The sequence below is a fragment of the Athene cunicularia genome (assembly GCF_003259725.1).
Source record: "Athene cunicularia isolate RWA chromosome 18 unlocalized genomic scaffold, athCun1 chr18_part1, whole genome shotgun sequence".
Lineage (NCBI taxonomy): Eukaryota > Metazoa > Chordata > Aves > Strigiformes > Strigidae > Athene > Athene cunicularia.
Window position 1 is genome coordinate 2,223,071 of NW_020799123.1, and position 23,605 is coordinate 2,246,675.

At 48.8% G+C, this 23,605-nt stretch overlaps 1 protein-coding gene across 4 annotated transcripts in view; it reads right to left on the reverse strand.

Annotated features, from left to right (window-relative positions):
* Positions 1-23,605, reverse strand: part of PIK3R5 (phosphoinositide-3-kinase regulatory subunit 5) — a 57,818-nt gene that overhangs the window by 25,441 nt on the left and 8,772 nt on the right. For 2 of the 4 annotated variants that reach the window (XM_026861229.1, XM_026861226.1), the window contains exons 1-2: positions 20,546-20,627; positions 2,633-2,742 (exon numbers count right to left, since the gene is read on the reverse strand). In XM_026861229.1, coding sequence (XP_026717030.1) covers positions 2,633-2,729 — 97 coding nt within the window. In that variant the 5' untranslated portion in view covers positions 2,730-2,742; positions 20,546-20,627. Of the gene's footprint in view, positions 1-2,632; positions 2,743-16,895; positions 16,999-20,545; positions 20,628-23,605 lie in introns of those variants that run through there. The other 2 variants (XM_026861228.1, XM_026861227.1) reach the window with 2 other exon arrangements.

The window sequence follows — 23,605 nt, forward strand, 5'->3', positions numbered from 1 at the left end:
TGGGACCTTTCAGGCATGGGGCTGCCCCACACAGCAGCCCCCCATCCACTGCGACCCTCCACCCCTCTCACCCCTTTGACTCCGCAGCACAGCATCCCTGACACTGCCAGCAGCCAGACCCAACCCCAGCATTCTCCTTCACCAAAGGCTCCTCAATTCACTGCTCACCAGCAAGAAATAAAATATTTTTCTTCCTTTAGCACACTCTGATTTGACTATCATCTCTCCCGCAACATGGAGGAAGGCAAACTTTCTGAAGAGGGTCTCCATGAGGAAAAAAGAGGTTGTCTTTCCTAGCACTCTTCTAACAGGGTTTTTTGTGAGTAAGAGACAATTAATTTTAATTTGGTTCCTCCAGTAAATGCTGCAGTTCAGGAAAGATTTTCTGTTTAGACCCCAGAGTCAACCATAGCCTCATCCAGGGTATAAATCTGTGATGACCAAAACACTCACACTTCTCCTTTTTGCTGACTTCACAGACCTCAGCTATTCAGTCACTTATGGGGGGGGGGTGGAACCAACGCATCAGAAGCAATTACTCACCCACTCTGGAGCAACCTCCTGTAAAATTATCATGTAAAAATAAAGCATTAAATAATTTTAAATGAACAAAATTCTAGCAAAGTCTCTGACCAAAAAGCTGCAATGTGATGTATGTTATTTTGGTGTACGGAAATGGTAAAAAGAAAGGGAAAGCAAATAAATTGGGAAATAGAAGGGATATAATAAGTTAAAAATGAGAAAGGAGAAGGCTATGGCACAGTTAAGAACAAGATGGAGGGATTCATCGACTATATGAGGAACAGAGCCCTGCCATAAATAACAGCCTGGATCTGACACAGGACAGCAATAACTAAACTGTTGCTTGTAACACAGGGAAGTCAAGAGAATGTGAATACATTTCTGCTCTGGTTTTGAAAAGAAATAGGATACACTGTTAAGGGGCATAGGTACATCTGTGCATTATGCTCCATTTTCCCTAAATCATATATATTACTACACTCATGAAATACTTGCTACTCTGGCTGCAAGGGGGTAGGATGCGAAACAGCAGCTCTTCAAAGCAAACATGTTAAAAGTCAGCAGGGCTGGACAGCCCGCGTGGAAGAGCACTGAAGGTTGGCCAAGAAGCGCTGCCCAGAGGCCAGACCACAGCAAAGCCATTAACATCACTCCCACCACCGACTGCGGAAACAGGGTTCACCTTCACCGGTCACACTGAAGATTTTTGGCAACAGCACAAATGCTTTTGATGAAAGGGAACTTTCTGGTGTGTAAAACACCTGAGATTCTCCCAGGAATGCCAGGTCATTCTGCCAAACCCCACAAAACCCACATGAAGACGACAAAGCCAACAGGCAGAGATATGGGGGGAAATCATTAGAAATGAGGAATCACTGGGCAGCACAGCTGCTTCCAACAGAGCCCACCACCACCCAACCCCTGCCCCATACGGTCTGGTCTTTGCTAATGACCCGGAAAAATTATGAAGTCGTTTTTTAAAGGCTACCCTAACACAAACACCAGCGCTGAGGGGCTAGGATTAGAGAAGGGCAGACTTGTGAGTGACACAGGAATTGATTAATTATAATTACAGGAAGAGGCGAGTTATGCAGCACACAATGGATTCCTCAGTGAGATGGACTCCTTTGGACATGCACTGTAATGGTGCCAAACACAAGGTCGCGCTTTCAAGAACCAGGAATGTAGATCACACTTCAGGATCTGTTTCCCTGAACATGGGGAGACCAAAAGGACCCAGAATTCCTGGTCATAACTGCATGAACCAAGGCCCAGGGTGATGCTACAGCATGGGGAGCTGGCATCATTCTGGTGGGTGTGAGGAAACGGGCACGGCAAAAGAAATTACTTCAATATCAAGCAGCAGGCAGAATATCATTCGCATCTCTTTGTGGACTTACAGGTAAACAGAAAAGCAGAGGGCGTTGAAAAAACTCCACAGACAAAAGGAAATCTGAATTTGACAGTCCCCCAAACTAATTTCATGTCTTTCATCTGCAAGAGGATTTGTGAGTGATTTAATTGCAGCCTACAAGTGTGAGTATGAGACAGAGAGGTCACTATGACATTCAGAAATGACTTCTGCTCAGTGCTGCTCTGCCCTCACCACAGCCATCCCAAATCCCTTTGCGGTCCTCTGAACACAGCTCACATCTTTATGGCCACCATGATATCTGACCTAGATGTAATAAAGTTGATAACAGTATCTTCACACTTGTTTCTGACAATGCAGCAGAGATTACACCCATAGGATTTTGAGGACAATATGCATCTAAGCAAGGCAAGGTTGGCTGATTACACAAAGGACTCTTTCCTCATGGTGACCCAAGACTTTTCTCTCCACCTCATGCATGGACAACTGTCAAGACGCACAACTTCTCTGCTGAGTCTTTACATACGTAAGACCTAACATGACTCGTTCAGCATCTTGGTACATGGTCCTACTGCAACAAGGGGCTCAGGAATACTGACTAGGTTGGATCTCACCTCCAACTTTGAATGCTGGAAGGGAGAAAAGACCTCCAGTAGGAACAGTAGCTCTCTGTTACCCCAGTAGGTCAGCAGAACATGAAGAGATAGAAGAACATCTCAAGGTTAACAGGTCACCTACCAGCCCATCTGCTGGAGACAGCATCTCTGCTAAGCCCGTGTAGACATCTTTCCAGTGCATGGTAGATCCTGTCCTCTGTGCACGTGGTGTGCTGCATTTTAATTCATCTCCTAAAGAGAAGGAAGGAAGAAAGTTATTATACTGGGCCCTTAGTTAAGTGCAAGAAAGAGCACTGCAGTGCTTCTCCTGTAGGGCAGACAAGATGCTCCTGGTGAAACACCACTCCATTACTGTCTCCTGCCACCCTTTGCAACTCCGAAGCCAAGGATGCATCCCGCTCTGCTAGCTGACATCTTCCACTCTGTTCCCCCAATCCCTCCCAGCCCTGTCAAAGAAAAGGAGGCCCACACGTCCACAACCTGATCACAAGAGGCTGTGGGGCCAAGGCACCCTCCCCCTGACCTGCTGCAGGCATATCTGCCTTCTCACAACTTCCGTCTGTGGGACAGATCAAGTCTCACTCACGTGTTTGTGGCAAGGAGGTAATCTTGGGTTAGCCTCCATCGAAGATAGCATTGCAAGAGATTAGAGCTGCAGCACCTTGCAATGGGCTTGGATGGGAATCACAGAATAGCCCAGGCTGGCAGGGATCTCAGAAGACCATCTGGTCCAACCTGGGAGAGGTGACAGCACAGCCCAAGCTCCTACTCCTTGTATTAGGCATGGATTGTCCTTGACAGCTCTAGTGTCCACTGGCAATGGTCAAGTACCCACTCCCAAGTGCCAACCTTGTACCAGCCAGGACAGCCTCCAGCACTGTCACCTTGCTGCCACACAGACAACAGGAAGAAAAGGTCCACGTGCCCTTGTGGCAACGTAGGAAAATACAGAGGGGACCTCAGCCCCAACATCCGAGGATATTGTGAAACTGCAGATTGCGTGCCTGGGTGCAATCTTTTCACAACACAGCACTGTGCATCTCACCTCTCCTCCACAGCTCAGAGTACAAACCTAGACCTTGGGCTGGCAGAGACTGCTCGGGGGAGGAAAATTTTATCCCACCCAATTCGTACGTATCTGTCTGAGACACCACAAAAATAAAAGCAACTTGCCCGGAAGGTTTACTTCTCAGATCTATGCCGGACCATGAGCAACCGAAGAGGTACCCTGGCAGAGATTCCCTCCTCCTCTGCAGTGTCAGCCCCAGCATCCAGAGGGACCCTGGGGCAGGTGTCTCTCCCAAGCACAGAGATGGGCCCATCCCACAGACTCTTTGGTTAGTCAACACAAATGTAAATAAAATAATCCAGGAAGAAATAAAACCTGCCAATGCTACAAAAGCCACCTGCCAAGCAGGCCTATGCTTTCACCCCGGACAGCATGTTTCTGTACCTATGTCACATGCTCATGTAGTTCCTAAGGCTACCCCAAAATGCTCAATTCTCTTCTTATTTGGTCAATGTTTGACACTCAGTATTCAGCGGTGGCTGCACCCATCACAGCTCCCCACCTCCACCCCGGCAAGAGCAAAAGCCACTGTGGTCTCAGCAGAGGCCCCACCCAGTCACCCCTGCTTGATGCACCCACACTTAATTCCCAGCAATTCCCCCAAAGAGGCTCAGTAAAGCCATTCCCAGCCGCTGGGGCTCCCTGAGAGCCAAGGGACCAGCAAGGCTGGCTCCAGCCCTGCCACTCGGTCCTTCATACACCAGAGAGAAGCCACCGATGGCTCCAAACAGGTGAAAGCAACCACATAACGAGGAACCACTGACCTGCCAAATGTAAGCTCTCTCCTTTATCCCAAAGGGGCTCATGGGCTCTGGTCTCTTGTGTCCCACTGCCACAGCCTGTTATTATGGTGCTCACCAAAAGTTTTATCCATCCACAGCGCGTGTGTAGAAACACTCTGCCACGGTGCCGAGGACGGAATGAGTGGGGAACCTGCACATCAGCACCTTAGTCATGACTTGTGGCAAGAGGAAAGCAGTGACTAAGAGCACAGCATGACTCATAAGCACTCTTTACAACACCCAGCTCACAAAAATACACCTCCCCACACGTCAGCTTGCTTTAGAGCACAGCTCCGTCCCCGGAGGGGCACACGCTCCTCACCGCACGCTCAGGGTGAGCCCCACGCTGGCCCAGCCATCCCCTTCCAATGCCTCTCACAGCCCAGCACAGAGCAGGCAGGGAATTTAAGGACAAAGTATGACAAAGGTATTACCGTATTTTTCAAACTACAAAACACAGTCTTTGGGTTTGTTTTTTTTTTCCTGGTGTGCTACAGACCACACATCTCTTCTCCCAGGGCAGTGCTTATGGTAGCATTTTCATGGGAGAGGACTCGGCTTGTCCACCAAGCATAAACTTTGCAACCACTTCTACTGTTTATTCCCCAAACTCTCCCTTCCTTCCCACCCACACTAGCAAAATGACGAGGCAGGGGAGAGTTCTGGAGGATGTAATCAAACTTTCCAAAGAGCTCTATTAATCATCTCAAGAACACAAACAAAAACAAGTGTTGAGGTCAAGGTTTTTAATCAATGCTTTGTAATGGTTCATGAAGGTGTTGAGCAACTCTGGAAAAGAAAAAATAAATCTGTCCCTTCATCACCTCCCTCCAGGTGGACTCCCAGTAGCAGAGCTGCTAAACCAGGGCTGCTTTGGCAAAACCGCAAGGTATGAGCAGATGGAAGGGACAGCACAGCAGCCGCTGTGCGGTAAACTGCCTGAGGTCACATTTCACAACACACCCAGGGTGAACGCTGAGAGCAGTCACGCTCTGGCACCCTTTGGGGACACCCTCCTCACCAAAGCTGGCTGCTGCTCTGTGCATTTCCAAGTGGAGCAACATGTTGCAGAAGATGTGTGTTTCCCTGCCCTCTCCCCAGATGTCAATAAAACTTTCAAGAGAGAGCACAGCCACCACCTGGGGAAGAGAGAAGGTTTTGGTAGACCAAACAGCAGGGAGGATACCAAGAGACCTTCAGACATCAGATTGTCACAACTCTCCTGACAGCAGCTCTGCATGCAACACGACACGGTGCCTACACACCTGTTCAGCCCCTACAGGAAGCACCTAGAGATACTGCTCCTAGGAGGTGGGAACAGAGGGGACAACACTGCACCTGGGAGGAAAGTCCTCAGGCAACAGCTGAGTATCACTCCGGGACGAGGCATTACCCACCTCTCCTCGAAGTGCATATTGCGTACGGCAAAGTGGGGACAGATCAACTGCCACTCCTGCTCTTCACAGTCTTAGCAAGAGCTGAGCAAAGCAAGCAGAAGGGTTTTATCCCACCACAACTTGCTCATGCATCAGACCCCAGCCCTACACAATCAAGCTATGGGACTTCAAGCCCTGAATGTTCTCTACAGTGAGACTGGTTTCCCTTCTCCAGTAACTTGGCATCTTAGAAGCAGGCCCCAAATACTGTGCAAATCATAGAGTCACCATTTAAGAGGAAGAGAAGCCTACGTTTGGAAAAGTTAAACAATTTTTCTGCGGACCCACAGCGACTTGTCACACAGCTGGGAGCAGAAGGCAAATCTCCAGCTCTCCAGGCACATTCCTTACCCTTCATGCCATCCTCTGGCCACCTGCAGTATTGGCACAGTCAGAAAGGACTGGATTTCTTGCAAGAAGATAGCTAGTTCTCACCTAGATAGAGTCATCCCTGCCTCACACCGCTCTGGTCCTTACACGTAGCTGACCAACCAAGATAAACATTGAACACGTCCCAAGAAACACCTTCCTCTCTGTCTCCCCCACACAGGACAGCCCCCCACCATCAGTGGGGTGCAACTGTGGACCGCCCCAGCAGAGGTGGCAAGAGGAACTGACAGAGACTGAGAGAGGAACCGGGAACCCCGGAACCACAACCACACGATCAGGGTGCAGGGAGGCAGCCGTCTCGCAAACAGCTCCAGGACAAGGCAAGGAGAGAGCAAGGCTTCTCTCGTTAACGTTACATCATGCCAGTAATGTTACAGCACTCAGCCACAGCGGTGACAACATTTAAGCTCTCTGGTTTTAAGAAACACCCATGTCAAGAGGGAAACCAGTTTTCCTTGAGGTTTTGTCAAACAGTCAACAATTAGCAATGTTACAGTCATAAGGCAAAGTTAAACCTACCCCCCTCCGAAGGTCTGATTGCCTGAAAGGCACCTGAAAGTTTCCTAACAATACAAAAAATAATTAAAGTGAGTGACAAAAGGCACAGCACACCAAAGCTCAGTTTGGAAAGTATCTTAAGAGTATTTGTGAAATTGTTCCAGCACCTCACATGGATGCAAAATCTTTAGAGAATTTCCATCTGAGATTGTTTAGTAAGAAGTCTTCATTCATCTCTGTCACAGTTAAAAACGTAGACAGACAAATTACAATGTTAACTAACATCAAAGAGGTGAACATTTATCCCTTGGTAAAAAGCAGGGATTTGCTAATCACTGTTTCTAGATTTTCACTTGTCCTGATTGAGGCACAAGGTTTACAAAAATCCCAAAGTTTTCAAACAATATAAAAAAAAAGAATATATGAAGCCTGAGGCCATGGAAAGCCCTCAGGACATCACTGCTCTGTGACAGGGGCTTTCCATGCAGCTGGGACAGACTGTGGCTCCCACACTTGCCTTCAACACCCTGGGACCTTTCCCTTCCATGATTTTTCTTCTGCTCAGTATCAGAGCAAAAGAGAACACCTTCACTCCTTCATGCCCACGATGATGCTTCCCCGGGAGCAGAAGGTCCCACACACACACAGCAAAGCCAAGGAGATGACTGAGGCACTTAGCAGTTCCTGCATGGTCGGGACAGGACATATGAGAAGCTGCTGGGGGTCGCATGGGCTTTGCTGCAAGAAGCAGCACTTCTCTTGTATTAAGGTCCACGAGTCCTATCTTCAACATCCAGAGGACCTCTCTGATCTCCTCCTGTAGTGGTGGAGCCCAGGACAACCACTGGAACAGCAGGGAAGAGCTCAAGTTCAAGTCCAAAGTTGATGTTCCCAAATAAAGCAGTGACGATAATTAGATCACCCCCTCCTGGGACAACGGTCACACCCTCCAATCCAACCAGCAGGGCAAATCTCTGCCCAGCCACCCCAGATGGCTCCACCACGATGCTCTGGGGAGGCACTACCCCAGCCAGCGTCCTGCCCTGCTCCAATACATTCCTCCCAAGAGAGGAAACCCAGGCAACCATGCCATAAGCTGAGATTTCCCCTTCCCTGACCACAAATCCCAGCAGCATCCTCGAGACACCAATGGGCAGGAAAGGACCTGGCTGGAAGTCCTCTACCTTCAGAGAGGAAGGTAAGGCACTGTTCCACCAACACCGGAGAAAGCCCCCGGGTACCTTCACAGCAGGATAACGCCCTTTCCTGCCCCAATTGTTCCAAGGCTGCTGGCTGAACATCCCAGGGAGGAAATGAGAGAGGAAAAACAAGCCCCTTTGCCCACAGGATCAGCTTGTAAACATGCCGCCCAGGTTTGCTGGCAATTGAAATGGGTGGAGGGACACAGACCACCTCCCAGAAATGCTAACTCACGGGTTAGTGCAAGAAGGTGGCTCAGCACTCGGCTCACTGCTGCAGTAAGGCTTAGGGCACTGGGGAGAAAAGGGCAAGAAGCCTGATGAGGCTAAATAAAAATGGAGCCTGGGCTGATGCTCCAGTAGAAGGAAAATCACTTCATTGGGAATTAAAGCAAATAGATTCTGACTAGAGCTTTTTTCAGGGCAAGATCCTCATAGAAGCACCCCAGCAAGGTCATCATCTTCCTTGAGCTACACCTCAGCTTTCTGCCTCCTCTATTTCATCCTCAAAATGGGCAGTGGGCAACAGGGAACACGGGAGCTTTGCAAGATGCATCCCCATCGCAGCAGAGGAGCTGGATACGCAGCTGTGCCACATAGTGGAGCAAGCACACGCGTGGTACCTGCTCCTCCAATTAAAGTGTCTGCTTTTCTTAGATTACATAAGAAATCTTGGGTTTTAACTATCCTTAGTTTGCAAGATTTTACTGCCTCCTCTACACCCCATACTGGAGCCAAAGATGTAAAGTCAGAGCCAATAGAGGGAGCAGCTGAAGGAATTTTTTGTAGAAATTGGGGCAATGAGGGGAGGAACCTGCAATTTTTAAGATTCAAACTTCAGCTTTTGTGTGTTTACTACACAAGTAAGTGCTCTGCAAAGCGCAGGAAGATGAAGGTGATAAGATGTTCGTTCAAACCACACAAAGGCAGCGTATCAAAAGATCCAGGAGGCAACTGGTTTGACAAACATCCTTTCAGGGTGCTCAAAAAGAAGCGCATACCTTCCAAACACCCCGGCACCACGCGACTTCCTTATAGAGCCTCAGGTTCCTGTCCCACTGAGCGAGGGCAATAGTTGCTCTTGCCCCAAGGAGTAAGAGCAAGCCAAGCCACGGCAGGGACCATGAGTGACCTTTGCTCCTGGGTCTGCAAAAATCTCACCTCTGGGGAGTATCCACTCCCCGAACCAACGGAGGAACAGGCAGCAGAGAAGCAACATGGAGGATTTTTTTCCAAAACCCAGCTGGCAAAACCCAGACCAAGCCCTTACTGAATCCTGGCCATGGAAAAACTGACCAAAACTAGCCACCAATGAGGCCACAGAGGGCAAACACAAGAGAAATCTGCTTAGGTGTCAGCACCCACATCTCTGAAAATCCACCCATGCACCTACTCACCTACCCAAGCTGTGTTGGCTTGCCGAGATCATTACTACTACTGCTGCCAGGCAGAGGTACAGGCTCAAGAGAAAGGGACAGGACTGCAAGATCTGTCATTAGGTGTGATCTCTTGAGAAGTCAGTCAACAGTGCCTGGGGACCCTGGGACTGGCCCCTTTTCTTGTCTATATAGTGAGGAGACAAATTACTCGGAACAGGACAGATTACAAATGTGAACCACAGCAAGATCCCCATGATGCTATCTGCTGTACTTACACATAGCAAAATACAACCAACGGGCAAACAAAATCAGGAAAAAAAAGATGTGATCCCCCCTATCTTCCTCCTTTTCTTGGGGTGTGGAAGAAGGAAAGGAAGAGGATACCAGAAATTTAGCATCTTCTTCCAGGACATAAAGTAGAATTTGACACAAAAGGCTGTAATTTAATGCTGTCTGTGGAATCCAAGCTCAATCACCCTGTACCATCTAGTTTGACTCTCCTGTGGGCACAGGAGAGGTGTAAGGGCATGTAGACAACTCATTCATGCCCCCAAGGTGGGACATGAAGACCTCCGTGATGAGCCTCTGAACAAGGCACATCCAGAGCAGGATTTAAGGGATAAACAAATCACACAGGCTGTTGGAAAGGGGCAGCAGGACAGGATCACCCAGCACAGGACTGAAAAGGCAACCTAGGAGGTGAACAAATGTAACTAAGGCCAATGCTGTGAATATTTGCTGCCATCAGGGTACCAATGAATGACCCAGAGCAGAAACAGCTTCAAGGAGCAGTGTAGACTCAGGGGGTTGGTGGTGAGGATCCACAATATAAGTGTGCAGGAAGCAACACATGTCAAGGAGAAGTTATCCAGACAGAAAGGCAGAGTGGCACACTTGTGATAAAGACATCAAGACCAAGTTGTTTTTCCAGAAGACCAAGACCATCAAAAAGTCAATTGGGCATTGGTTTGAACAAGTAACACAGAAACCATTTGGATTCCTGGACTCACAGGGTGCCTGGGAGGTTCAGCAATCACATCAATATGAAAAACTACAGGCAGGAATGAGCCGCCCTGCTCATCACTGGCAAACTCCACATTCAAGGTGTCCAGCTACAGGGATACATCTCTGTGGGGAAGGATGGGATGCTCCACTGGGAGATCCCACCAGAAACTGATGCAGCCTATTTCTTGAACTGCTCTGTAAGAAAGATTTTCACAGCAATTAGTCCCCTACTCTGGGGCAGCTGGAGCCACACACATAGAAAGTCTTAACGTAAAAGATGAGCACAAGCCATTATATGAACCAGCAACCTTAAAATTGCTGTGGGATTTGCACATAATGCAGGACTCAGAGCAGACTGCAGTATTTGGAAGTGAAATGGGAAAGAGAGATTTAGACAGTGATTGCATGTTAAAGCAGAAGACGAAACTCATGGCACAAGAAGAAAACCTGCTTCTGGAATGATAACAGCATTAATAACAGCCTACAGGATAACCATGCTAAGGGGCATTAGTTCACTACAGGAATGGCACAGGTCATCCCTACATGCTAATAGTAGGAAATGAAGATCTGATTTATTAGGGGTAAATGCTGTCTTGGGAAGAAGAGAGGTACTGCCTGGAAGCTCCCTTGAGGTAAAGATCTTCAGTGCGCAGCAGCACTACGGGACTTGAGTCCTCCTCGAGCACCAGGGCAATGTTGTTGTCTTGCTGAACTGCAAAGCCTCATTTACACCAGAAAACGTGACAACTGGAAAGCTTACTAAGACACAGAGATCGCTCCTTGTTCTCACTGTGTCTGAGAACTGGGCTGAATGAGAGACTCCCACCATAGAGCAGGGAAAGCACCTAATGTGCAAAAGCAGTTTCAGAGTCCTTTTAGTATCAAACAGCACCTACAAAAGGTAACACAAAAAGAGCAAAGCAGTACCCAGGTTTTCTGTCCTGGTTTGGCTGCCCACTCCCCTCCAGGAGCTGGCCGTGCAGTCCTTGGGCTGAGGCCAGTGGGGTTCTTGGCAGCAGTGCAGGAAGGGGGGCTCAGCCCAGCCCGAGATACCGAAACCTGAGATGTGATTCATCTCAAACTGCCAACAGCTAAATTCAAACACCTCTTTTGAACTATTTACCTGGGGCTGCTCAGCTTGTGCCAAGGGGTATCTACAATGGTCACTTGTGTCCTGCCAGGACACACCTGCCCTTCTCCACTAAACGCAAGGTGATGAGCTCTAACGCAGTCACACACCTTGTGGCTGTGCAGAGCTGGACTGGATGAGCCCAGCCACAGACTTAGATCATGAGACACTTCTTTGTGGGAAGAAGTCCAAATTAATTTATAATACACATTCACAAAAGAAAACGGCTCTGTGAGAAGGCACAGTGGTGGCCATTATATAGTCCAGAGCCAGAGCACAGAGAGCATCTGTGACTGTAGGATAGTCTGAACGTTAAGTCTCACCTAAAAACTGCACATCTGTACGGTCACTTCTGCTGCTGCTCCAGGGACACAGTATACCAGCATGCAGCAGAAAGAAATGTCTGTGGTCAGAGGGGAAAGGTCTCCAGCTTAAAAAAGAGCTTAAAAACATACTGCAACCAAAGGATGGAGCATCATTCAAGCTAAGGAAGAGAAAAAAAACATCCAGGACAGAAATAAAAGAAATTGCTCTGCCATCTTTCTGTAATAAGCAGGCTCTGGTCATCAATTTTGTGTGTGTAGTGTTTTGTCTGTAACAGTGAATCCATCAAGAAACCATCTAAGGTGTCACACAACAGCTAAAATCTGGAGATGCAGAGCACTGTGCACCCCAGGGTGTGCTGTCAGGCAAAGCTGAAGGCAGGGGAGAAAAGGGGGACAGAAATTACAAATCCAGACAGGGACTCTCCCTAGCACAGGGCAGGATTGACTTTTTATTGCTCAGCATGACTTTCCCAGCCTGGCACCACAGGCCACACCAGTGCTTTGCTCTCAGAGAACGGTGAATGCAGCGAGCTGTGAGGCCATGCCACAAGGCTGGAGCAAGGCCTGGGGGAGAGCAAGAAAGGGAGAGGGGAACAGAACAACCACAAACCTCCACATGTGACGACAGAGCTGGCAGCACTCAGCATCAAGTAGCCCCAAGCAACACCACCAAAAAAAAAAAAAAAAAAACCCACAAAAAACAACGCCCCATACGTAGCAAGCGAGACTGCTGTGGTCATGGAAATCAGGTTACCCGGGGTGCAGGTCTGCATGGATGCCGCAACCCTGCCACACAAGCACGACCTCTCTGCAGAGCCACAGGAGAAGGGGACGTTTCCAGAGTGGCTGGGGATAAATATTTTGAACCTCTGGTGAAGTAGGGCCACTGAGTTTGGGGCTGTAGATAGCACAGTACTGGCACTTTTCAGTAGTAATCACAATTTATTGCCCCAGCTCCCTCTGGTACAGCTTTGCCCTGTTCAGCCAGCACTAAGTACTCCCAGCTCAGGGAATCAGAAGAGAAAGCCAACAGGAAGCTGAGAAATGCCTAAGACCTGTCAGCTCCACACAAATACCCTCCATCTAAGCCCTTCGTGTTGCTGCAAACAGGAATTATTTAACAAGATTTCCCAAATTCCATCCCCAAGATTACCTGCATTAGCAGCCAATGCTTAAGGCTAATGCTTATGAGATGAAGATGCTGTGAACTCCAAAAAAATAAAACCAAGAGGCGCCAACAAACAACAATTTTGAATTGCAATCACTTTTTCCTTTGAGGACTCAGAGATAGAGGCTCCACAGAGAGAATGAAAAAAAAATGTAAAATATCAGAAGCAGAGTCCTAATACTGCACACCTTAGCGGACTTCGGTCTGGGATCTGCTATCCTTGAGCTGATAAGAGTCTCAGACATGTTTTACAGCATCAGGAGCAGAAGTCACACCGTATGTGCTCCAGGCATCGCGTAGCAGTTGTCAAGGATGCAGCTTTGCCATGTCCCACCAGCAGGTCAGCATGTGGGGTCCTAAGGCCCAGATTTAGATGCTGCTTTAGGGTCAAGATTTCAGAAGAACATGCAACAAAAGCAACAAATTAATTCTCAGTAGCAGCAAAACAGGGCTTCAAGAAATTTAGCAAAAAGAACAAAATAATGGGAGAAACTGTTTTGAGGCAAGCAAATTCCTCAGTGAATTGGTTCTGGATTTCAGCAAAATGTGTCTGCTTGGAGAGGGTGCAGAAGGCATAGAAGTGGAGAGAGGGGGGTCTTAAGGACTCAGAACGAAACCTTTCGACTCATCTTTCGAAACAGTGTTTGCACTCATCCAACTGTGATTCAAAAAGTAAAAATCAAGCCAGAAAAAAAAATGAAACTTCTCATTTCTGATCAAATGAGACATTTTCCTCAACGCACCAGTGTTTAGGTTCACATTGCAATGAGCAAGCCCCTACCAAGCTGGCTCTCCCTGGGATCAGCATCACACCAGATCTCAGTGACACCAGCTAGAAAAAACAGTCACCAGGCTGGTACCTGCCACCAAGGGTGCTTCTGTGCTGGTTCACCCACCTCCAGCATCCCTGAGACAGCTGTAACCCCAAGCATGGGCTGCACTCCTGCACCTCGAGAGCTCTCTGCCGCTCAATATTTAACCCCTGTGGAGAGGTGTGAGGCTTTCTCAGAGCTGGGGCAGAGCATTAACCCCACAGCACAGGCAGGGGAAGCATCTTGCCTGGGTCGGAGCAGTGAACTCGGGGTATCCCCGCTGAGCATGCTTGTAGGAGGAGAGCCGGGTGCTCAGCTCACGCCCTGACAAGTTGGGGTTTTTTTTATGAATGGAAAAGCTTTTCAATCATTTCCCAGCTGGTTTCCCTGTTGGGAAGCGCTGACCAAGAGAGCTGGGCTCCCCTGAGCCCTGCCGCTGACTGGCCAGATGGCTGAGAGCAGGAAGGAGCTCAGCTCAGCGCCAGCAGCACCCGAGTATTGTTTATCTGCTGGTTCCTGTTTTTAGTTTTGTCTCTGTTTTCTTTCTTTGTTCTAAAATTGTGTTGCAATGGCGATACCTGGTCTGAATGACATGGGGATTGCTTTGAAGTAAGAACCAGCCCAACATTTCATGCCGTTGAATTTTCTTATCTCATAAAAGAACAGAGGCCCCAATTCCAAAGCAAACCATGATCAGATTAACCCCCACACCCTTTGTTTTTAAAATGAATTGGAGCAGAGATTAATGACACTCGGGAGCCCCTGGTATGAAGGCACACCCCGTGCATGTCCAATCCTCCCAAATCTGGGGCTGTCAGCAGGGACACATTTCCTGGGCTGAAGCAGGGCTGCCACCAGCACTCCATACTGGAAAACCAGTTCAAGTGATGATGGATTTGTCACCAGCATCTGTTTGGGGATAGGGAGCCAATCAGCAAACTGTCATTCAAGTGCATCCTCTCAGCAAAAGGTGGAGGGTCTGCTGCTGACGGGCACCCAAATCCTCCCGTGGTCCCACTTGCCAGGGTCTCCTCCAAGTCTCAAGCACAAGGCAGATGTGAATGGGCTCCATCAGGAAGATGCTGCTAGCAGACTTCTTGGTCACGCCCCTCAGGGGCTTATCACCAGGGTCCTTCTCCTCTCACCGAGACAAAGGGATAAACAGTGGTGAATGAGGTGGCCCGTGGGCAGCTTGGGGATTTGATGTTCTTTCTATTTGTGTCCCAGCAGGCCAGAAAAAGCCCTTTAGCCCCCAGAGACGGCAGCACCCCTGAAGGACATGGGAACACTGATGCAACAGGCTCCCCCCCTCTTCCCCCCCGTTCCCATCGCAGTGCTGACAGCCCTGAGCAGGGGCAGCCACATCCCCTCCCCACAGGGCCCCAGAGCCGGGCTGGGGGGTTTGGGCAGGCCCGGCGTGGGGCTGAGGCTGACCGCACCCCCGGCAGCTCCCAGCTACTGTCAGAACAAGCCCCCGCAGCCACAAGCACAGATGGGAGCGAGTTACACTCCAGCTGCAGCTCACAAACACACGTCCTGCCGCTTACCATGGAGGGGCCGGGCTACAACGAGATGTATTTTTCAGCAAACTGGGTCTGAGCCCCAAAACCCACGGTGCAGTCTCTGCCTGGCTCTGAACACTCTGACCTTGGTTTCAAGCCTGCGGGTCCCCCAATTCCATCTGCACCCTCACAGTATGGTTGCCAGCCTCGAACTTCTCCCTTCCCATCATTTTTTCCTCCATTCCCACCTCCGTGCCTGGTGGTCCTCACAGTCCTGCTCGCCACAGCCTCAAATCAGGGTGAGGTGGGAGAGCCCTGCAAGGGGCATGGGTCTGAGCAGAGCCCTGCCAATGGGACAGAGACACATCCCACCTTATTAGAGAGCTGCAGAAAGAGAAACCAGCTCCAATGCTTGCATAGCTGTTAAAGTTCAAAACAGTTACAGTTTCCAGGCTGTGCTTGTGAAAACACATGTCACAGCCCTAAAGCTGAAACACTTGATTCCCAAAACCCAGATTAGCACCAGCTGCCCCCAAGAGCCATGATCTTTGGAAATTATTCACTCCCCATTCCCTCAGCACCAGACTTGAACATTATTTAATGGCCTTATCCTCAAATCGCTCCTCCAAGAAAGAAAAACACACGATTATCCAAGGAAAACCATGCTGATGGGGAAAGGCAAAGTGACTTTGCCAAGGTCACCCAGGAAGACTGGCAGAACAAGGGCCACACCAGTATCCCGACAGCACCTTAAACCCAGAGCATTTCACTCTCAGAGCTGCTATAAAAACCTGTCACCGTATTTATTTCTGTGTTTTTCTTGATTCTTCCACTCTATTTCATCTGCAAGACTCACACCTGAATTTAGCTGGTCACTTTGGGCCTGTTCTTGTTTCTGAGAAGTGCCAGGATTGGTTTTTTTGGTTTTTTGTTTTGTTTTTTTTTTTTTTTTTTAAAAAGGTTGAGCAAATTGAGGCCACTCTGCTCTGCCAGCACATGGGTTTGGGAGGCTCAGAACAGATCTGTGAGCTTCCCACTCCAGTGCTCCGGGGCTGGCAGCAATCTATTCCACTTCTCTCTTACCTCCAGGGAGATCTCAGGTTGTTTCTTTGCTTTTAACTTCAAAATGTTAACTCAGAATCACTGTGAGGTTATTTTGACACAGTTTGAGCTTGTGTCTTACATCTGCCAGCTCCCATTTCGCCCCAGAAAGGGATCAAAAGACCCAGAGACTGATCCAGTCACCTCCCTGGGCCGCCCACCTCCCTTCGGAAATAGGCTCCACTCTAAATGAACCGGGGAGGTGTAAAGAACCCGCCTAATTAGCTAGCCCGACCCTCCGCCTGGAGCAGAAAGGCCATTAGCAGGCAATTCGCCTCCAGCAGCGGTGGGTCCTTGCTAGATAAACAATTGCTACTTTTCTGGGCGGGCAACTCTCAAGTGGGTTAAGTGCGAATTGCTTTTGGTCACAGCTTTCTTGACATTTTGCAGCTACTTCTGCTCTCCTCCCCCAGCTCTTTGCCTACAAAACTCTTTCCAGTAACGGAAAGCGGCAGGTTTTTTATAAGCCCCAAATCGCCATCAGGTTTTGCTCTTTTTATCAGCCAAGGCGCAACCCAGCCCAATCTGAAATGAGTTCACGGGTAGGGTAATGACATTAGACAGTACGTGGAGCATCCCTGGTTTTACCTGCAGCCACCCTCTGATCCCCTGGAGCTGCCGGGGGAAAGTGGAAGGATGCAACGCCACAGCCAGCCCTTCCTCGAGGCAGCGATGCCCAACAGCACAGTCAGCTTGTTTGCGTCTGTCTGTTGAAGTTGGCACCAACACTGGCTTTTAAAAACCGCCAAGCACCCTCCCCCCTTCTGAGCCCTTAAATAGCTGTCTCCCGCTGGACACAGCAGTTCAGGCGCAGTCACTTTAGGAAGTCTGTGCTAAAAGCACTGACCTCCCTCCATGAGCATGGGCTCTGAAGCGCTTCACCCCACGGCTCCCAGCCGGGGTAGGGGATGCAGTGACCAGGAAAGAGGAGCAGAGCCTCTCACGTCCACTGACACCAGCCGATGGGGCAGCCCCCACACCAGGCACATCTGGAGCAGCCAGAGGTCTGCACTGAGCCTCCATCGCAGGATCCTCTTCACCAGATCCCTTCACAACGCACTCACCCCTTCCATACCAGCCGCTGCGAATCTACTTGGGCCAAATGCTCAACTGAACACAGGCAGAAGGACTCCGAGTCTCCTGTATGTCCCTTTTTACAGGGAGAGCCTTAGCAATCTCGAGGAATAGGAGACCACCCTCTGTAGATCTGCAGGACTGGAGGAGAACAAGCCAGCAAGACACATCAGTCTTCTGCATCACCCCATCCAATGATAGGCAAGTCATTAATTCTAGTTTTAGATGTGGATACCAACAAACAAAGTACCCTATACACAAGGAGCTGAAATACTGCCCAGTTTAGCACTGCCGCTCTTTCTCTGGAGAGACTCTCCTCCCCTTGTCCCCAACACAGGCTGAGTGACCCCCACTTTGGTCTCTCCATTTCCGAGTTGCCCATTTGTAAACAGGTTGACAGCAGCAACAACACCACATCAACATCAGAAGCATCGGGGCACCCCGGCATGGGATTACAATCCCAGGTTGTGACAGATGACAACATGCCCAACACTCACCTCCTGCCCAGACTGCTCAGACCTCAAGCCGAGAAAAAGACATTGTTGTCTGGTGGTTACAAAGGGAAACGAAAGTCCGCAATAGAAACCAAGAGCTCTGGTGGCATGGCAAGTGACCTCTCTGTGCCTCAGTTTCCTCCTCCAAAAGCAGAGACAGGGCCTCCTGCTGCAGTGTGTTCCGTTAGCCACTGGCTCCAAAGCAGCGGCAGGTAAAGGTGAAAGCGTAATTGTCTTTCAACTTGTTATTTTTATTTCCTTCAAAATCCCATTTATAGCCCTGGCAGGTAAGGCTGGCAGAACAGGACATGTCTAAAAGCATATTTATAATACATCAAAACATACTAATATTTCACAGAGGTTATTTCTAGCCCACAAGAACCACTTGCCTTAACCAAGGTATCCTGCCACGGACACCTCAAGAGCAGAGTACCCAGATACCCATCCTGAAACTTTTCGAGCAGTAAAATGATGACACGCAATCACAGAACTGCTCAGGCAGCAGCAAATTGCAGAAATAAAGCCACGCACGAGAGAAACACGTGTTCTCAATGGCAGCACACGCAGGGGAGCCGTGGATTTGACCACACCAGAACTGCCTCGAGCTCTTTTTTAAAAACCCAAATTCCTAAGAAACAAAATACAGAACTGCCTTGTCCAGACTTCTGCAGCAGCAGCACCCACTCAGCTCAGTAAATCTAATTAATGAGCCAGGAAAAGTGTCATTCGTTTGCTAACTACTTCGCCCAGGGTTGCCAAATAGACAGATAAAGGATTTAGCTGGGGCCTATTCCAACCAAAGAAGCTGGGAACCTGGCAGAGATTGCAGAAGATTAGAGGGGGCTGAAAAGAAAAAAAAAAAAAAAAAAAAAAAAAAAAAAAAAAAAAAAAAGGAATCAAAATAGATTAGTACTTTCAAAATGCAAGCATGTAAATCAGCTTACGTTTTATATAATGCCACCCTTGTGAGCGTCTGGCCACAGGTCTGATTACAGCACCACACAGCAGCACACTAGAAGTCTCGCCTGAGCTGAGTTTTATTTGGGCTCAGGAATCTCACGCCACCAACTCCCTCACAAAACCAGCAGTTTTGTTTTTACCAGCTTTGTAAATTCTCACAGGAAGCCAATTAGGGGAAACCTGGGAACAGAGGAAGATTCATAATTGCAATTAAGGCTTCAAAGTACTTAACCCAAGACGGCTGTTAAAATTAGAGCTGGGGAAGAAAAAAAAAAAACAACAACCCTTTGAAACACCCAGCTTCCAGATACCCCCCAGGCTGGAAGAGCTTCTCACTCCCATAACAATGCATCACCTGGCAGACAAGGAGCTCACCCCAAAGGGGACCCAAGCAGGACGGGCTCCAGGCTGGCACCTCCCCTGCCAGGGATGCTCCAAGGCTGGTAGGAGGAGGCAGGCACACGGTGTGCATGCATTTACCTCCTGACTTTGGTTTGGGGGAAGAAAATTCAGTCCTGTATACGTTAAACTTTTCCCTGCTGAAAATTTTGGTGACAAACAAAGCCTTTGCTCCATCTATTTGATATTCTCAACTCTTAGGACCACTCCTAAACCACTGCAGCATCCCTGGCAAGAACAGAGTGGCTTTGCAGACTTAAGCTGCCTGCTGGGATACAAGAGATTTAGGTTTAAATCCACTGTCAAAGTGATCCAATGTTTGTCCCTTGGTGTTACACATCGTGATCCTTCCTACCAATATAAATGAAGATGTCTTCTTAGAATTTCAGAAGTAATCTGGATACTAAGAAACAGTGTCTGAACAGTCCAAATAATTGTGTTTGCATCACTGCAGAACTGCTCTGCCTGTCTGCAATCAAACGTGCATCACAGCAGCTCAGCAGCCCAACACCAACTCTGCTGTGGCCACACCAAGAGCTGGGAAATCTGGCCCTGCAGGCACACCTACAGCAACACTCCATGGGCTTCACTGTCATGGTGGCATGGAGGTGGCTCTTCTGGTTTCGCTTTGACTATCAAAGGCAAAAGCTCCAGTTTAAGGTGAAATACCACTGGGAGATGCTCTCCATGATGGAATTTACCCCCATCAGACAGAAAGCTGCAGCCATTTATCTTAGCTTGAGATTCACAACCCAACCAAGCGTCAGGAGCTGAACCACAGCTTTTCATATTAGCAACCCCAAGACAGGCAAAACCTGAAAACACTCTATGATCTACCCAAATCTAACAGCCGAACAGCCCTAATTGTAGAAGTTCAGTCCTGCAGCAGCAGCTGATCTAGATCAGGGCCTTTTGAATGTTGGAAGATGTCACAGGGCTGGCCAGACACTTCTCACCAGGGCTATTAACTTCTTACATCTGGGAAGGGGTGTGTGTGTGTGTGTATATATTCCCTAATCTTCTATCTGTCTATCTATATTCCATAAAATTATTCCATAATCTTTTATCTAGTCCTTCTCTTGCAGAAAACCTCAAGTAGGCGAAGCATAATTCACAGGCATAACACCTCTGAGCTAGGACATCTTGCAGCCCAGCACTGTCAGTTATGGATTGCCTCCCTTCACATCCCTCATCGGCAGAAATGGTGGTGGCAGTCTGTGCTATGGCCCTGAACATGGGCACCTGATGATCTAATGTGCCCTCAGCAGAAAAAAAGGTTGAGAAAAGCTGAGAAGAGAAAAAGTAACTCACCCAAGGTGCCAGGGCAAATCCCTGGTAGATCTGGAAGACCACAAAGGTCCTGCACCAGCTGTAGCACTGGACTCACAACTGCTAAGCTCTGCCTGATCTCACTGCCAACGCTCACAGACACTTCCCTCGTGACGGCACCTCCTCTCTAGACAACACTCCCAACAGCTTTTATTCCAGCCCCTCCCAACCTCACCCTCTCTCTAAACAGACTGAGAACATCATGCTCCCTCAGACAGCAGAGATGGAGTAAAAGATGCAAAGGCTGCTCTCCTTGGTGGGGATGGACGCTCACCTCCCACCAGACACACCAAAGCCCCTGGAGCTGCAGCAACGCTTGTGCCCAGCACAATCTGGAGGAGGAAAGATCTGCTCCAGCTGTACATGGGACCCAGGAGCCCACAGAGACAAGATGACTTACCCTCAGTCATCTTCATTCATTACACGCCCTTAACAGCACCTGCTTTTCCTCATCTGTCCACACCTACTTTCCACCCATGGCCTCACACACGCCATCAGCTGCCCTGTGCTATGGCTGAGTCGTTCTCGAGGATTTTGCAGGTGAGGCTCAGGATGTACTGCAAGATCTGATGTGTGACCTTGGGCAGTAATTTGCGTATCTGGAAATGTACTGGCTCTAGGTATTTTTGCATAAACTACTTTCCCTGTGGTGTTTTTGCCCTACCACTGAGCACGTAAGACTCAGTAATCAAATGAGGTCAAAGAAAATTCCAGCCAAAACCCCAGCAGCCTCGGTCCCTCCCTGGCAACAGCCACTGCAAACAGCCAACAGCATCCAAACAAGCACAGCCCAGGCTTGGACGATGGCTCTCCCTCTCCGGCAACACAAGACAAACCATCACAGAAAGTGGGAATAATCTTGTGGGATTAAGCAATGTGCCATGAGCAGGGTTGACATCTAAGACAACAAGGCAAGCAGGGACATGGACTACTAGTTCCCAAGGGTGGCAGAACTGGGGAAGGCAACGCCAGAGCGAAGACTGCAGAGCCTGTAGCCCACCCGTTCTCTGCCTCTCATTACGTACTGAGTAGACTTCCCGTCTGAAGAGGAAGCCACAAGTCATGCAGCTGAACCCATCCACACAAAAACGTAGCCCTCCCCACAGGCCAAAGCCAAGGGCTCCGTCGCAGGCTCACCCATCGAGATGGTTTCCAAGTACAACCTGCACTTCTGCATTTTCGACAGAAATCTTCTTACTTCACCTTCCCGCGCATTGGTGCCAAAAGGAGAAGTGCTCTGGAGCCGGGGGGAAGTTGTGCCACCATTTCCTATTCTGGATGATGATTTCACTCTCCTGCCACATCCGAGAGCCACACGTGGCACCCGCCACACTGCGCAAACAAGCCATGAGGCTGTTAACATGCAAAGGGCTCTGGTTTGGACCAGGCAGTTCCAGGAAACTCAACAGTCGTGTTCAGAAAAATACAAAAATAAAGACCACACACAAATGATCTGGTCAGAAATAACCATGCTGTTCCTTGGTGCTTGCAAGGCTGCAAGATACCAAAGCAGGGCATGCAGCTCAGAGATGGAGAGGCTGTGGAAGGAAAGCAGCAGTCCGGGTCACAGCAATGACTTTCTGCGCTCTCCTAAATGATGACACACGTGGCTAGGTTGGGCTCAAGCAATCCTGGGGGCCCTGTCTTCTTCTTTGAAGGGGGTCGGTTCCCTTGGCCCCTTCCCATGGCCACGCAGCACCGTCTAGTGATGGGGGAAGAGCAGATCCAGAGCAGCCCATACATTCATGGAGCTGGGCTCTTCCCGCTTTGATGCTTAAGGAACAGCTACATTAGCTGTTCCTTAGCATCCAGCCAACTTCTGACAAAAGTCTGAAGGAAAGTCTCTTTTGACTATTTATCTCCAGGGTTTCCCCCCATTTGTTCAGGACTTACACTCCTCCCAAGCAACTTGGGTCTGTCTTCCAGTCCAGATGGCAGACTCAAGCATCACTCCATACGTAGAAGGCTTTTATTACAGCCATAATAGCTTGGGTTTCTGCTGACACCAATGGAAATGTCATCCCCATTTAAAGGACAAAATCTCCTGCCTCTCCTCCCCGAAGTAGTTTAATAAGCCCCATTACCAGAAGCTTTCTACAGCACAGCTAAAGAATGGATCAGTTCTTAACGTATTCCCTGCTTAAAACTTATAGCCTTACCACCAGAGAGGCATCTCTAGATATTTTTAGAGGTAATATCTGCTAGCACAAGAATTACAGTGCATTAATTAGCAGAGAGATGCATACAGATAGTCACAAGGTCAAAACACAACATCCATAATTTACACCTCGTTGGGAGTTACTGAGAAAACAGACATACAAGAGCCATCACAGGATCTGCCATCTTTAAGGGCTCTGAGCACAGGGGCTCACACCTCCCCAGAACAAACAGGGAAAATTTACTTTCTCAGATGGACCAAATCCTCATGGATAGCAAAACTGAGTGGGGACTCTACAGGCCTGTTGAACTAGTCCCTAGAAGGTAACTCATGGGTTTGCATAGCTGTTGTCCAGCAGTCTGATGGCTTGGGGGAAAAAAATGAGGAGTGGTCAATATTTACTCTACTGGAATAAATTACCAAGAAAATTTGTCTGTATTTTGCTACTCATGCTCAACAGACACATGCAGCCTCAGCCTTTCAGATGATGGGGGTACCTGGAATCTGAGAGATGGAGCTGCCTTTTTTAATGGTTAAAACTAGAAAAAGTTGTAAATTGACTGGTCATACAGATGGGTGGATCACTTTCCTCAAGCAGTTCATAATCTGACCCGACCCTAACCAGCCTCTCTTCTCCCAGAGCTTCCTTCACTGGGTAAAAGTCATTGGCAAGGAAGCATCAGAGTAAGTCAGGCTGTGCCAGGACTTCCCACACTTCCCAATGCATGCACAGACAGCATCAACTGCAGCAACCACCTGCAACCTCAGACCAAGAGAAGGTATCACTGAGGTTTCACCACTGCTGAGCAGGATGGCCCTGCTAGATGAGTGGATTAAGCAGGATAACTCAGTTCCCTTCCAAAAAATCCCCAAAGCGCAGCTGC